The 17,063-nt window shown below is 41.2% G+C and overlaps 1 protein-coding gene across 1 annotated transcript in view; it reads left to right on the top strand.

Moving 5' to 3' along the window:
• Window positions 1-16,685, top strand: part of LOC139156015 (high affinity cAMP-specific and IBMX-insensitive 3',5'-cyclic phosphodiesterase 8A-like) — a 37,976-nt gene extending 21,291 nt beyond the window's left edge. The window contains exons 12-18 of the mRNA XM_070731379.1: window positions 688-823; window positions 1,869-2,067; window positions 6,661-6,878; window positions 8,095-8,227; window positions 11,367-11,534; window positions 13,822-13,951; window positions 15,774-16,685. Coding sequence (XP_070587480.1) covers window positions 688-823; window positions 1,869-2,067; window positions 6,661-6,878; window positions 8,095-8,227; window positions 11,367-11,534; window positions 13,822-13,951; window positions 15,774-15,880 — 1,091 coding nt within the window. The 3' untranslated portion in view covers window positions 15,881-16,685. The remainder of the gene's footprint in view (window positions 1-687; window positions 824-1,868; window positions 2,068-6,660; window positions 6,879-8,094; window positions 8,228-11,366; window positions 11,535-13,821; window positions 13,952-15,773) is intronic.
• Window positions 16,686-17,063: the final 378 nt, after the last annotated feature.

Raw genomic sequence — 17,063 nt, 5'->3', positions numbered from 1 at the left:
AAGCGGCATTGTTTAGTTGACGGGACCCGGAGAAGGCCCACTCTGTGGGACTTAACTGGTCGCTGGGATTCGTGCAGCAGAAGGCAGTCCCGGAGATATTCTGGTCCGATGCCATGAAGGGCTTTATAGGTCATAACCAACACTTTGAATTATGACAGGAAACTGATCGGCAACCAATGCAGACTGCGGAGTGTTGGTGTAACATGGGCATATTTGGGAAAGCCCATGATTGCTCTCGCAGCTGCATTCTGCACGATCTAAAGTTTCCGAACACTTTTCAAAGGTAGCCCCATGTAGAGAGCGTTACAGTAGTCCAGCCTCGAGGTGATGAGGGCATGAGTGACTGTGAGCAGTGACTCCTGGTCCAGATAGGGCCGCAACTGGTGCACCAGGCGAACCTGGCCGAACGCCCCACTCACCACAGCTGAAAGATGTTTCTCTAATGTGAGCTGTGGATCGAGGAGGACGCCCAAGTTGCGGACCCTCTCTGAGAGGGTCAATAATTCCCTCCCCCAGGGTTATGGACGGACAGATGGAATTGTCCTTGGGAGGCAAGACCCACAGCCACTCCGTCTTGTGTGGGTTGAGTTTGAGTTTGGGGACACCCATCCAGGTATTGTTGTTCCTGATTTCTTTTTGTCATGAATGATCCAGCTGTTCATCCTTCTGTCTTTCTTTTTTCAATAGAAACCCATCAAGCACCGGGCAGTTTGATCTCGCCCATCTCTCTGAACGACATCCCGCCCAGGATAGCCCAAGCAATGGAAAACGAACAAGACTGGGATTTTAATATTTTCGAGTTGGAGGCTGCTACTCATAAAAGGTTTGTAGGAGAAGCAAACAAAGCAACATTCCAGAAGAGATTGATCTCCTAGCTAAGGGCTCTGATTCTTCTTGTGGTTACAGTGGTACCTCTACTTAAGAACTTAATTCGTTCCGTGATCAGGTTCTTAAGTAGAAAAGTTTATAAATAGAAGCAATTTTTCCCATAGGAATCAATATAAAAGCAAATACTGTAATGCGTGCAAACCCATTAGGAAAGAAATAAAAGCTCGGAATTTGGGTGGGAGGAGGAGGAGGAGGAAGAAGAAGAGGAGGAGGAGGACAGTCGCTGCCGAAGGAAGAAGGTGAGGTGAGGGGAATTAAAAAAAATCCAAAACTTTAAGGCTTTAAAAAAAAAAAAAGAGGGACTCTGAGGCCGCGAGGAGGAGCACGCGCCTCCCATACACCCGGCGCGAGGCTGCCTCCCATACACTGCACCAGAGAGAGAAACCCACAGGAAATGGCAGGAAACTGACCGGGCCTTCGTGCCGCTCTCAAATTTATTTATTTATTTATTTATTAGATTTGTATGCCGCCCGTTTCCGTGGACTCGGGGCGGCTCACAACACAATAAAACCATTCATAACAAATCTAATAATATACAATTTAAAATTTAAAATAGTTAAAAACCCTCATTTTTAAGCAGGCATACCTACAAACATACCATACATAAATTATATAGGCCCGGGGGAGATATCTCAATTTCCCCATGCCTGACGACGAAGGTGGGTTTGGAGAAGTTTACGAAAGGCAAGGAGGGTAGGGGCAGTTCTAATCTCTGGGGGGAGCTGGTTCCTAGAGAGTTGGGGCCGCCACAGAGAAGGCTCTTCCCCTGGGGCCCGCGAAATTTTTCCAGGCTCGGGTTCTTAAGTAGAAAATGGTTCTTGAGAAGAGGCAAAAAAATCTTGAACACCTGGTTTTTATCTAGAAAAGTTCGTAAGTAGAGGCGTTCTTAGGTAGAGGTACCACTGTATTTGGCTTTTGGTGCAGTAAGAACGGGAGAAAATGAATTACAGTAACTTCTTTTTCTCTCTCTGCCCCTCCAGGCCTTTAGTTTATCTTGGTCTCAAACTGTTTGCTCGCTTTCGGATCTGTGAGTATCTCGGCTGCTCTGAGTCGACGCTGAGGTCTTGGTTGCAAGTCATAGAAGCCAATTATCACTTATCCAACTCTTACCACAATTCAACCCACTCGGCGGATGTGCTTCACGCCACGGCCTATTTCCTCTCTAAAGAAAGAGTAAAAGTAAGTCTAAGGGGGATGGCCACCAATCTATCGTGGCCAAATTGCATGAATATGGTAGGCAAGTGTGCTGATTGGATAGTTTTAATTAGGGTTTTATAGTTTTATACTGTTATATTTGACTTATTTTTATGGTGTTTGCAACTTTATATTGTTGTAAGTCACCCTGAGTCCTTTGGGATTGGGCGGCATAGAAGTTGAATTAAATAAAAAAGAAAGAAGGAAGGAAGGAAGGAAGGAAAGAAAGAAAAAGGAAAGAAAGAAAGAAGGAAAGGAAGAGAGAGAGAGAAAGAAAGAAAAAGGAAAGAAAGAAAGAAGGAAAGAAAGAAAAAGAAAGAAAGAAGGAAGGAAGGAAAGAAAGAAAGAGGAAAGAAAGAAAGAAGGAAAGAAAGAGAGAGAGAGAAAGAAAGAGAAAGAAAGAAAGAGGAAAGAAAGAAAGAAGGAAAGAAAGAAAGAGAAAGAAAGAAAGAGAAAGAAAGAAAGAAAGAAAGAGGAAAGAAAGAAGGAAAGAAAGAAAGAGAGAGATAGAGAGAAAGAAAGAAAGAAAGAAAGAGGAAAGAAAGAAAGAAGGAAAGAAAGAAAGAGAGAGAGAAAGAAAAAGAAAGAAAGGAAGGAAAGAAAGAAAGAAAGAAAGAAAGAAGATGGTAAGCCTTTCTCCAAAGTAGTCAGGATAAGAAACAACGGATGGAAAGAAGAGTTGGTTCAAGTGGAAACCTAAAACCAGGGAGAAATTTCTTGACAATGAGAACAATTAATCAGTGGAACAATTTGCCTCCAGGAATTGTAAATGCTTCAACACTGGAAGTTTTAAAGAAAATATTAGACAGCTATTTTTCTGGAATGGTATAGGGCAAGGGTAGGCAAAGTTGGAATGGTATAGGGCAAGGGTAGGCAAAGTTGGCTCTTCTATGACATGTGGACTTCAACTCCCAGAATTCCTGGAGTAGCATGATTGGCTCAGGAATTCTGGGAGTTGAAGTCCACAAGGTATAGGATAATCATTCAGTTTTGGTCGCCACGATGCAAAAAGGATATTGAGACTCTAGAAAAAGTGCAAAGAAGAGCAACAAAGAGGATTAGGGGACTGGAGGCTAAAACATATGAAGAATGGTTGCAGGAACTGGCCATGGCTAGTTTAATGAAAAGAAGGACCAGGGGAGACATGATAGCAGTCTTCCAGTATCTCAGGGGTTGCCACAAAGAAGAAGGAGTCCACCTATTCTCCAAAGCACTTGAGGGCGGAACAAGAAGAAGCTAAACTAAACAAGGAGAGAAGCAACTTAGAACTAAGGAGAAATTTCCTGACAGTCAGAGCGGTTGATCGGTGGAACAGCTTGCCTCCAGAAGTTGTGAATGCTCCAACACTGGAAGTTTTTAAGTAGATGTTGGATAACCATCTGTCTGAAGTAGTGTAGGGTTGCCTGCCTAAGCAGGGGCTTGGACTAGAAGACCTCCAAGGCCCCTTCCAGTGATGGTGGACCTATGTCACATGTCCCAAGATGGCACATGGAGCAATATCCGAGGGCACATGAGGCATTGTCCTATATCGGCTCCAGTGTGCCTGTATGTGCTGGCCTGCTGATTTTCAGCCTTCCTTTCGGCTGTTTTCACTCTCCCCATGCTTCAGTAAAGCCCCATGAAGCCTGAGGAGCAAAGTGTTGGTTATGACCTATCAAGCCCTTCATGCCACCGGACCAGATTACCTCCGGGACCGCCTTCTGCTGCACGAATCCCAGCGACCAGTTAGGTCCCACGGAGTTGGCCTTCTCCGGGTCCCGTCAACTAAACAATGTTGCTTGGTGGGACCCGGGGAAGAGCCTTCTCTGTGGCGGCCCCCGGCCCTCTGGAACCAACTCCCCCCGGAGATTAGAACTGCCCCTACTCTCCTTGCCTTTCGTAAGCTCCTTAAGACCCACCTGTGTCGTCAGGCATGGGGGAACTGAGACATCTCCCCCGGGGAAATACAATTTATGAATGGTATGTGTGTATGTATGTCTGTTTAGAAAATGGGGTTTTTTAAATGTTTTTAGTAGAAATTTAGATTTGTTGTAAATTGTTTTTTGCACTTTGTTGTGAGCCGCCCCAAGTCTGCGGAGAGGGGCGGCATACAAATCTAAATAAACATAAATTTCAAAGTTCAATGTAGCCTGGCTCCCTCCAGGTTGATCCCTCTCATTCTCCGATCCTTTTCCCAACCTCCAATTTTCCATCCCGCCCAAAATTGCCAGATAGCATTTTGCGGCGTCGGCTGATTTCTCATTGAGCTATTTTAGAATTTTTTTCCACCCTATTACTAAGCTGTTCCCCACCACTGCCTTTAAGATTGTTTACACTTCTGGATACTTTTGGCATTCAAGCATCTTGTCCACGAACCCTCAGGGCTTTATATAAGGTCTAGGACTGGATTTTTTTAAAAAAAATTATTTCATTTTTATTTTATTTAGTGCATGGCATCTACAGAGGTCACTGATATATTGCACTAATACATTTTATATTATACCGTGTTTTTCGAAGTATAAGACGCACTGGAGTGTTCTGTTGAGCTCTCTGATAGAATCCTCCCAAAAATGCACAGATACAATTTCAGACACACACACGTTTGAAAATTCAAAACAATGTTCTTTATAATGAAAATTCACTTAAATCAAGCCCTCTTTTGGGATAGCAAAGGGCACTTGTCTCCAAACAAACTGGTAATTTGTACAAGTCCCTTATCAGTTCTGTGATACTTAGCTTGCAGCTGTGAGGCAATTCACAATCCTTCTTTTTTCACAAAGTGAAACACACTTTGCCCTGGTTTAGTTTCAAAACGGGGAAAAATCAGCACACAAAAGGTCAAAGTCAGTAAAGCAGTCATGAAACACAACGATCAGATAATCCTCCACAATGGCCAAACCCATAGGCTGCTCTTTATAGCAGCCTCACTAATTACCACAGCCCCACCCACCCACAGGTGGCCTCATTTTCTTTGATAATAATCTCTCAGTTGTTGTTGCCTATGCATCGCTCTCCGCATGCGTGGGTGTATCATTAACTCTTGTTCTGAATCCAAGGAGGAGCTAGATAATTGATCTCCTTCTGAGCTGTCTGCCCCACTCTCCTCCTCCCTGTCACTCATGTCTTCTTGGTCAGAGGAGCCTTCATCATCAGATTCCACCGGGGGCAAAACAGGCCTGCAGCATGTGGATGTCTCCCCCACACCCACAGTCCTTGGGGCAGGAGCTGGGCCAGAGCTAACCACAACATGGAGTATAAGGAAAAGAATCTGCTTGCCAGATATTCATCCGGCTAGCGTCCTTAGTCTGGTCAGCATCAGTGCATTATTTTATCCCCTGGTTAGGGCTTTAAAAAGACTATTTGCAGAGAGTAACAATGAAAGAGCTTGCAAGCCAGTAAGAGCTGGGAAAAATCATTAGCACCTGGAAAGAAACATTTGTCGCAAGTAGAGCAAAGGCTGGGGGCTTGGAAAACATTCTTTGCAGAGAGAAACAATGAAAGAGCCTGCAAGGTAAGAGCTGGGAAGATTGTTAGCAGCTAGTTAGAGCTGGGGGTAAAAAAAGCTACATTCAGAGTATAGGATGCACCCAAATTATCACCCTCTTTTAGGGAGGAAAAAGGTGCTTCTTATACTCCAAAAAAATAAGGTATGTAAAAAAAATTAAAAATGAAGTGCGCCGACTTCATTATACAGTAAAATGGAGCAAAGCTCACTTAGCAACAGAAATTTTGGGCTCGATTAAAGTCGCAGCCCCAGGACTACTTGCAGCACAATATCTAAGGAAGCGAACCATCTAATCGCTTCTTGTTTGACTGCAATGAGATCACACGAGGTGCCCTGAAATTTCCTGAGGGGACGTTCTTGAACTATAGCTGTAACAACATCCATTTTTCTAACATTACGCTGAGTCTGTCTTCCTGAGCCTCTCCCAGCCACTTACTCACTCTCTCTTATTTCTCCTCCTCCTCGTCCTCTTCCTCCTCCTCCTACTTCTTCTATTTCTACTTCTTCCTCCTCCTCTTCTTCCTCCTCTTCTACCTCTTCTTCCTGTTCCTCTCCTCCTCCTCCTTCTTCTTCCTTCTCCTCTTCCTCTTCTTTCCCATCCTCCTCCTCTCCTCCTCCTCCTCTTCTTCTTCTTCTTCTTCTTCGTCTTCTTTTTCATCTTCATCTTCTTCATCTTCTTCTTCTTTTTCTTCTTCCTCCCCTCCCCCCACCTTCTCCTCCTCTTCTTCTTCTACTACTACTTCTACTTCTTCCTCTTCTTCTTCTTCTTCCTCCTCCTCCTCCTCTTCCTCTTCTTATTCCTCCTCTTCTTCCTCCTCCTCTTCTTCTTCTTCATCTTCTTCTTTGTCTTCTTCATCTTCTTCGTCTTGTCTTCTTCTTTTTCTTCTTCCTCCCCTCACCCCTCCTTCTCCTCCTCTTCTTCTTCTACTACTACTTCTACTTCTTCCTCCTCCTCTTCCTCCTTCCCTTCTTCCCCTTCTTCTTCCTCATCCTCCTCCTCTTCTTCCTCTTCCTCTTCTTATTCCTCCTCTTCCTCCTCCTCGTCTTCTTCTTCTTCCTCCTCCTCCTCCTCTCCCTCTTCTTCTTCTTCTCAGCAAACCTTGGATCCCATCGATGAAGTTGCTGCCTTGATAGCTGCCACCGTCCACGACGTGGATCATCCGGGGCGAACCAATTCTTTCCTGTGCAATGCCGGAAGCGAACTGGCCATTTTGTATAACGACACGGCGGTATTGGAGAGCCACCACGCAGCGCTGGCCTTCCAGATCACCACTCGAGATGATAAATGCAACATTTTTAAAAACATGGAGAGGTAGGTTTCTAAAATCCCGGGATTCTCTAAGAAGGGCTTGCGGCGTCGACATAGTTTCGAAAAAGGATTTGTTTTGACTTTGTGATGATATATGGATGATATATGAATAGTTCAAGAGGGAAGGTATAAGGAGTGTGGGTCATTTTATACATTAAATATATAATTTATTTATACACTGCTTAAAAAAATAAAGGGAACACTTCAACAACACCATATAACTCCAAGTGAATCAAACTTCTGTGAAATCAAACTGTCCACTGAGGAAGCAACACTGATTGACAATCAATTTCACATGCTGTTGTGCAAATGGAATAGTTGTGCAAATGAAATATTCAATGAGAATATTTCATTTCATTCAGATCTAGGATGTGTTCTTTGAGTGCTCCCTTTATTTTTTTCAGCAGTATACATTATTTGTATATTCTATATATTCTATATATATTGTGTCTCTCAATCTTGATATATTATATAACGTATTATATTGTATTGTTTTTGCTGAATTTGAAAATTAAGGGAGACTAGGATACATCTATTCCGGCCTTATTTTGGCCTCATCAGTTAGCCATACCCTCACTGGGACTTGAACTTGCAACCTTTGCCTTGTAAGGCAGAGAATTAACCTCTAGGCTACAGTATTCAATCCCTTCAGCTCTGTATAATTATATTTATATATTGTATAATTATATATGGGAATTGGGAAGAGGCAGTTGAATGAGAGGGAAAGACACTAGCCACAAAAGAAAATCTTTCCAGAGATTCAAGGTCATCCTTTGTTCAGCATCAGCTGGAAGTATAGGGGAGGATCATGGATGTTGAGCGAACCAGAGTGGTCCATGTGATGAACTAGTGGGTGTGGGGACAAGAGATGAATCCTTAACCTGGGTGGAGGACTGTAGGGAAAGTTAGCATCGGGATGACTACAGTTCATAACCAACATGGCTCTGTTAAAAAGTGCTATTGCTAACTTGTTGTAAGCCGCCCTGTTTCTAAGGAGTAGGGCGGCATAAAAATTGATTGATTGATTGAATGAATGAATGAATTAATTAATTAATTAATTAATAGGAACTTGGAAGAAGGCCAAGATTTGGACTCTGATTTATTTCTTGGATGTTATTTGGAACACTGACATTAATATGATTTAATAGATAGCTGTATTAAAACAGCACAATTCTCCACCTATCCCCCCCACCCCCGCTTTTCCTCTTCTTTTATCTAGGAATGAATACCGAACTCTCCGACAAGCCATTATTGATATGGTCTTGGCCACAGAAATGACCAAACATTTTGAGCATGTCAACAAGTTTGTCAACAGCATCAACAAGCCTTTGGCTGCCCTGGATGAGAATGGGGTAAGACGTCCTACCACGAAGTAGAAGGGCCAGCAGAAGACACTGAGATATGTTTTGAAATGAATTCCTCTTCTTCTTTATCAGGTTGATCAAAAACAGATGAAACACCCAGGGAAATGTTTAGGGATAAACTTGTGTAAAGTTTTTGTTTCCTTTTGTAAAAGGGAGATACTGTACTGTATTTTTTGCTCTATAAGACCCAATTACCCCTCTCCCTGCCAAAATGGACTTTTTAGTGTGAGTCTATTCAATCTCAGAGGAAGTATTTGTCTTGTTCTTTATTTTTAATTTAAAAGGGGCATTTGAACAGGTATTCTTTCAGCGTAGGAGCGTGTGTGGAGGGGGGGGGGAAGAATGAGCTTGTCCCCATTTTATTCCAATTTGAAACGGTTCTATCTTTTACTATGTCTAAATGCTCCAGGTTTTGGAAGATGTAAATTTTGACATGTTTGCCACTTTGTTTCTACAAAACAGCTGAGGAGGAAATTTTTTTTTTTCAAAATATAGGATTTGCAACATGGGGTGATATTTATTTATTTATTTATTCATTCATTCATTCACTCACTCACTCACTCACTCACTCACTCACTCACTCACTCACTTATTTATTTATTGGATTTGTATGCCGCCCCTCTCCGTAGACTCGGGGCGGCTAACAACAACAATAAAAAACAGCATGTAACTCCAATACTAAAACAACTAAAAAACCCTTATTGTAAAACTAATCATACATACACACAAACATACCATGCATAAATTGTAAAGGCCTAGGGGGAAAGACTATCTCAGTTCCCCCATGTCTGACGGCAGAGGTGGGTTTTAAGGAGCTTACGAAAGGCGAGGAGGGTGGGGGCAATTCTAATCTCCGGGGGGAGTTGGTTCCAGAGGGCTGCTACAGAGAAGGCTCTTCCCCTGGGCCCCGCCAAACGACATTGTTTAGTTGACGGGACCCGGAGAAGACCCACTCTGTGGGATTCGTGCAGCAGAAGGCGGTCCCTGAGATAATCTGGTCCGGTGCCATGAAGGGCTTTATAGGTCATAACCAACACTAGGGTGTCCTGCTCGAGCAGGGGGTTGGACTAGATGACCTGCAAGGTCCCTTCCAACTCTAACAAATAAAATAAATAAATACATAAATTTGAGGGTTTTAAAGCCCTTTCCCCAAAGAATTACGCTTGCCATTTTCCAATTGAGACTGTGATGCTTTGACGAGTTATCTCCATCCCGGAAGAAATATTGGCCTGGGAGAAACAGACTTGCTAAAAATTTAGCTTCCCTTGGCCTTTTTAAATTTTTTTTTTGCTTTTTTCACTCTGCTGTTTACTTTTGCACAGTGGATTGAAGGCTTCCTCCGCATTACTAGTGCTTGTAGAAGCCTTCGCGGGAGGAGAGGGTTTCCGCGCTCTTCACAAAGGGCTTCTTTGAGGTTCCCATGAACTGTTTCCATTTATTCAGCCAAAAACTGGACCAAGCCCAAGTATTTCAAGACAGGAGCAGAAGCCCCAATTCCTTTAAATATTCCCAGCAGTTTTTGAGATGAACGTCAACGAAGAGATTGTGCCTGGAATGGGAACTGAAGTGTCCCGTTTTTGTGACCACGTCTTTTGTAGTGCGTAGCAACTTTTCCCCATTTAAAATTTGCACGTTTCTCCAGAGGCTCTGTACAAAAATGGAAAGGTAAACTGGAGCGAATCACAAGGCGAGGGTTGATCTGAATTGTTTGAACAGATTGAAAATTAACCTCACCCAGCATATCTTTGTAAACGCAAAGAAGGGTAGAAAACCAAAACCCTATTCTAGTTTACAGAAGCATTCTGCCTTGATTCTGCTTTGAATAAAATCTAGATATGATGGTTCTGGATATCACAGTTTAAGAAAGGTGAGAATAAATTGATCCAGATTGAGGGAAAAGCTGCCAGGATAATGAAGGAACTGAAAATTCATCCCTACAAAATGTTGGGAGCAGAAGACATGTAAATTAACCCTGGAAAAAAAACTTTTGAAGTATTAGTCCTCGGAAAGGGGTGGCGTACAAATGCAATTAACAAACTAATTCAGACATCAAGATTTGTTGTCTGAAGTTTAATAATGATAATAATAATAATAATAATAATAATAATAATAATAATAATAATAATAATAATCTCCATCTGTCAATTGCAAAAGGGCACTTTACTTGGATTGACACACATAATTCGTGATGAAATATGAAATCCAGCATAGTGATCTCGTTTGCTTTGTTCTATTGTTGAAATAATACTAATAATACTAATACTAATACTACTAATAATACTACTAATAATATTAATAATACTAATGCTACTACTACTAATAATAATAATACTAAGAATAGTACTAATAATAATACTAATAATAATACTAATAATAATAATAATGATAATCTCCATCTATTAATTGCAAAAGGGCACTTTACTTGGATTGACACACATAATTCGTGATGAAATATGAAATCCAGCATAGTGATCTCGTTTGCTTTGTTCTATTGTTGAAATACTACTACTACTACTAATAATAATAATAATAATAATAACAACAACAACAACAACAACAACAACAACAACAACAACAACAATGCCAGACTTGAAGAAATATAACTGGGGAAAAATTATGAAATATCGTGACCTGACCATTGAATCTATTTGGTACCATGTCCAAAAATGTCACAAAACACATCAAGAAATTGCAGCTTTCTGCAATAACAGCAGCAGAACTACAAGAAACTGTGCTACTTGGAACATCCTATAGTTTAAGAAGATATTTGGTTGATATCTAGGATTCTGGCAGCAACCCATTAACACCAGTCAGTGGTATTTATGACACTTTTTAAAATGTTCGGTTGACTGAGTTTCATGTTTAATGAATAAAAGAGATTATTATTATTATTATTATTATTATTATTATTATTATTATTATTATTATTATTTATTAGATTTGTATTAGATCCGTGGATGATGATGAAAATAATGATGATGATGATAATGATGATGATTGATATGTAGGATACTGGCAGCAACTTGTATCAAGTTGGTATCAGTGGTATTTATTCAGTTGACTGAGTTTCACGTTTAATGAACAAAAGAAATAATGCGATCATGTTTGTAAATTTTGTGTCCCTAAGAGTACCAATGGCGATGGGGAGCCCATCAATAACGTCCTCACGTCTGCTGAGAATCGAATCCTGATCAAGCGGATGCTCATTAAGTGTGCTGATGTTTCCAACCCCTGCCGCTCATTGGAACAGTGCATTGAGTGGGCAGGCCGGATCTCAGAGGAGTATTTTGCACAGGTGAGTTACTGTTAAGACACCAAGCTGAAGAAATTCCCACTACATGTCGGTCTTCTTTTTTCCCAGGTGATGAAAAAGGAGATGGAGGCGAGACTTTCCCCAGATTTCATTGGCCTCTAAATCTATTTGGTGGCCCTTGAGTTCTTGCCCCTCAATAAAAAATAATAATACAGGGGTACCTCTACCTAAGAACTTTTCTAGATAAGAACCAGGTGTTCAAGATTTTTTTGCCTCTTCTCAAGAACCATTTTCCACTTACAAACCTGAGCCTCTGAAACTGTAACCTGGAAAAGTCAGGGAGAAGCCTCCATGGGGCCTCTCTGGGAATCTCCTGGGAGGAAACGGCTGGAAAAGGTGGGGAAAAGCCTCCGTGGAGCCTCTCTAGGAATCTCTTGGGAGGAAACAGGGCTGGAAAAGGTGGGGAGAAGCCTCCGTGGAGCCTCTCTAGGAATCTTTTGGGAGGAAATAGGGCTGGAAAAGGTGGGGAGAAGCCTCCATGGAGCCTCTCTAGGAATCTCCTGGGAGGAAACAGGGCCTCCACACTCCCTGTGGTTTCCTCAATCACACACATTAAGTTCATAAGTATCTCTGTACCTCTCTTTATGTCTATGGAGGTCCTCAGTCATCCAGGTCATGATGACACAGATGAACCTCCAAGTAGCCTGAATAACTCTCTAAAAGAATGCAAATGACCAGCTGTCTGCAAGGAATATAAATCCTTCCATTCCCCACCATCCAGTCAGATCTGAAGGAACTTCTTGGATGAGAAGCGAAACATCTTCAAAGAAAAAACAGATAGTCGGCCTTCTCTAGGTCCCATCCGCCAAGCAATGCTGGTTGGTAGGATCTCAGGGAAGAGCCTTCTCTGTGGTGGCTTCGACCCCGTGGAATCAACTGCCCCCAGAGATTCGCACTATCCCCTCCCTACCGGTCTTCCGGAAAACCGTTAAGAGCTGGCTTTTCTGGCAGGTCTGGAATTAGATTAACTGCTGTTTGTGTATGTTTCTTTTAAAGATATTATTTTATTATTATATTACTGATTTTATTATGCAATTTTGATTGTATTTTAATTGTATTGTATTGTATTGTTAGTCGCTCTGAGTCCACTTTGGATTGAGCAGCATATATATTGGATGGATAGATAGATAGATAGAGATAAATAGATAGATAAAGATAGATAGATAGATAGATAGATAAATAGATAGATAGATAGATAGAGAGAGAGATGATAGAGATATATATATATATTATTATTACTATTATTATTTATTAGATTTGTATGCTGCCCCCCTCCGCAGACTCGTGGCAGCTCACTGCAATCATAAGAACAATATATAGTAACAAATCTAATATTAAAATCTAAAATAACAATTTTACATTAAAAAGCCTAAAAACCCCAGTATATAAAAACATACACACAAACATATCATACATAAAACTACATAGGCAAGGGGGAGATGTCCCAGTTCCTCAATGCCTGATGGAAGAGGTGGGTTTTAAGAAGTTTACGAAAGGCAAGGAGGGTGGGGACAGTCCTAATCTCTGGGGGGAGCTGGTTCCAGAGGGTCAGGGCCGCCACAGAGAAGGCTCTTCCTCTGAGTCCCACCAGCCGACACTGTTTAGTCGACGGGGCTTGGAGAAGGCCAACTCTTTGGGACCTAACAGGCCACTGGGATTCATGCGGCAGAAGGTGGTCCTGGAGATATTCTGGTCCGGTGCCATGAAGGGCTTTAAATTGATAGATAGATAGATAGATAGATAGGTAGGTAGGTAGGTAGGTAGGTAGATATGTAGATAGATAGATAGATAGATAGATAGATAGATAGATAGATAGATAGATAGATGATAGATAGATGATAGATAGATAGATAGATAGATGGATGATAGGTAGGTAGGTAGGTAGGTAGATAGATAGGTAGGTAGATAGATATGTAGATAGATAGGTAGGTAGGTAGGTAGATATGTAGATAGATAGATAGATAGATAGATAGATAGATAGATAGATAGATAGATAGATAGATAGATGATAGATGATAGATAGATAGATGATAGATAGATAGGTAGGTAGATAGGTAGATAGATAGTTGCCTCCTGGAAAAGCACCCTTGGGATATCTCGGTTTCTTGCCATGTTACTTTCATTACTCAAAAATATAAGTGGATATTTGCACCTTCTCCATCTTTCCCCCCAGGGTTATAGCTACAACAACACTGATGGGACTAGAGGAGACAACTGTTAGTAGCAATAAACCAAATAATTATGTGCATTGGTTGTTGTTGTTTTGCAGACCGATGACGAGAAGAGGCAAAATTTGCCTGTGGTGATGCCGGTTTTTGACAGGAATACCTGCAGCATTCCTAAATCTCAAATCTCGTTCATTGATTATTTCATCATGGACATGTTCGATGCTTGGGATGGTAAGACATTTCTTTCTCTCTCACACCGAAGAAAGAGAAAACTTATGACCGACCAGGAGGGATTGTCCATTTTTTGCATGCAGTCTTCAATACTGATTGGGTGGTGGAAGGATTGTGGTCGAGAGGGCAATCTATAGTCGTGATTGGTTCGCTCAAGGACATTAGCGGGCAACTTGTGGTCCAGGATGGGTTGTACAGTGTTCCCTCGATTTCTGCGGTGGATGTGTTCCAAAACCGCCCGCGAAAGTCAAATTTCCGCGAAGTCGAGATGCGGAAGTAAATACACAATTTTTGGCTATGGACTGTATCACAAGCCACCCCTTAACACTTTAAACCCTTAAATTACCATTTCCCATTGCCTTAACAACCATTTACTCACCATTATTACTGGTACTCACCATTGAATAAGACACTTAGTGATCCTGATATTTATAAACATAATTATTTATTAACAATAATTATTTTTTTTGTTATTTATTTGCAAAAAATATTAGTTTGGCGATGACGTATGACGGCATCGGGTGGGAGAAACTGTGGTATAGGAAAAAAACCACGAAGTATTTTTTAATTAATATTTTTTTTAAAACTGTGGTATAGGCTATTCGCGAAGTTTGAACCTGCAAAAATCGAGGGAACACTGTAGTAGATTTTTCATGACCTCTCCCGAATTCCTTCTAACTGTTTCTCTTGATGATATGCTACTGAACAATGGCAGTGCTGCCTTCTGATATTTGGAAGGGGAAAACATTAAAAAAAAAACCAGGGGTCTCAATGATCTTAACTTGGTCACATCCTAGCGAGAAAATCTTGTGAGGGCATGAGTGCGAGAGAGAGAATTCTGCAATTTTTTGTTCCTGCTAATGCGCAGAAGCAAACAAATCACCGAAATCTCAAACATGTATGCATCCTCTCGCAAGACTTTGCTTTCTGCATATGCACAGAAGCAAAAAGCCTGCAGTTTGGCAGTTCAAATCTCACCCAGCCTCAAGGTTGATTCAGCCTTCCGCCCTTCAAAGGCCGGTAAAATGAGGACTCAGATTGTTGGGGGCAAGATGCTTAATTTCTGCAAACCATTTAGAGAGGGCTGCAAAGCACTGTGAAGCAGTATATAAGTCTAAACACTATTGCTATCACCATTCTTATTTTGTGTGTATGATTGTATAGCAGATAGGTTTTTATAACAATGTATTTTAAATTAGTTTATTTATTTATTTCTTTATTCAATTTTTATGACGCCCTTCTCCTTAGACTCAGGGCGGCTTACAACATGTTAGCAATAGCACTTTTTAACAGAGCCAGCATATTTTTAAATTTTTTAACATTAGATTTGTATTCATATTGTACAGTGTTCCCTCGATTTTTACGGGTTCGAACTTTGCGAAAAGTCTATACCTCGGTTTTTCAAAAATATTATTTAAAAATACTTCGTGGGTTTTTTCCCTATACCACGGTTTTTCCCACCCGATGTCATCGCCAAACTTTCGTCTGCTTTTAATAAAAATTTTTTTTTAATAAACTTTAATAAGTAAACATGGTGAGTAATAATCTGAATGGTTGCTAAGGGAATGGAAAATTGCAATTTAGGGGTTTAAAGTGTTAAGGGAAGGCTTGAGATACTGTTCATAGCCAAAAATAGTGTATTTACTTCTGCATCTCTACTTCGCGGAAATTCGACTTTTGCAGGCGGTCTCGGAAAAGCGAGGGAACACTGTATTGCTGTTATGTTGTGAGCTGCCCCGAGTCTTCGGAGAGAGGCGGCATACAAATCTAATAAATTATTATTATTATTATTATTATTATTATTATTATTATTATTTCCCAGCTTTTGCAGATCTACCAAATCTGATGCAACACCTAGACAACAACTTCAAGTATTGGAAAGGGCTGGATGATAAGAAGCTGAGGACCCTTCGGCCGCCCCCTGAATAGCTAATCAGATCATCGGACATGTGTATCTCCCATCGGGATCCTCCAAACCTGCCTTTGGTTATGGATTTTCAGATGCGTTTGGGCTCTTGAGCATGACGGCAAGACCTTTGTGTTCCCTGTTACGGGGGAGGTAGAACCTAGCAAACAGAAGAACCCTCTTCTCCATCCATCATCTAGCAACCGAGGAGGCGGTGTACTTTTCAAGCTGAATTACACTGGATAGATGCCTGTATCGGAGATCAATTTTGGGGTGGGCCTTATCGCTTGCTATTTCGAGCCTACTTGGAAGGGATGTTTGGAGAGACCTCCTTCCTTAGAAGATCTCGGCATAGGGTTCTTCAGAACAGCCAGTGAAGGAGGGGGGGATGTCCCTCGTCCGTGAGGATTGATAACCATGATGAGGAATCTTTAGCACATGCACTAAAAGAATAAAAGAAGCTGAAACAGCTACATGGGACGTTCAAAGATTGACAATACAGACTCTTAGAGAAGGAGCTGGGATTTTTTTTTTTAAAAAAATCTTTTCAAATGGACAGCGGTATTTTTTTTCCACCTTGCTAAAAAGCGCGATCGGTCGCTCTTGAGCACTACTGAGAACGAGTTCTCTTAAAATTTAGTAGCCAACGGAAGCAAACCAATGGACAACACCCCCACCCAATCCCACCCTTCCGTTCCCCTCTGCCCTGCAGATTTTTTCGAAGCGGATCGCTAGGCACCTCTGATTCAAATTTGTTTTATTTATTTTGTTAGATGTTGCATATTTTCTATAAAAATTTATAAAGACTTATAAAAACGCCAAAGCCAACATCTAGAGGCATTTTCATGATTCCTAACTCATTATGCATTTTTTCTTCTTCTCCGGTTGCAAAAAAGAATGCGTGGCGGATCCAACCCTATCTTGGTTTTATATATTACAGATGGTCCTCGACTTAGGGCCGTTTGAAGTTGCTACGACCACTGAATGGGGGTTACACAACTTTGCTCTTGTTATTATGTCTTTGGCATGGATATTAGGCTCCGGCTACTAAGTCCAACCCGTGGGCAGTAAATCTTGGTCAGCAATCTGCATTCTCATGTGATCTTCAGGTTAATTGAATTTCTCAGCCCATTCTTTTACAAAAAAAAAAAAAATATTGGAAAATTTCCAGCCCGTTGTGGGGTATTCATCATATTCCACATTGTC

This window comes from Erythrolamprus reginae, unplaced genomic scaffold, assembly GCF_031021105.1.
Source record: "Erythrolamprus reginae isolate rEryReg1 unplaced genomic scaffold, rEryReg1.hap1 scaffold_217, whole genome shotgun sequence".
Classification (NCBI taxonomy): Eukaryota; Metazoa; Chordata; class Lepidosauria; order Squamata; family Dipsadidae; genus Erythrolamprus; species Erythrolamprus reginae.
This window is presented reverse-complemented; position numbering and strand designations above follow the sequence as displayed.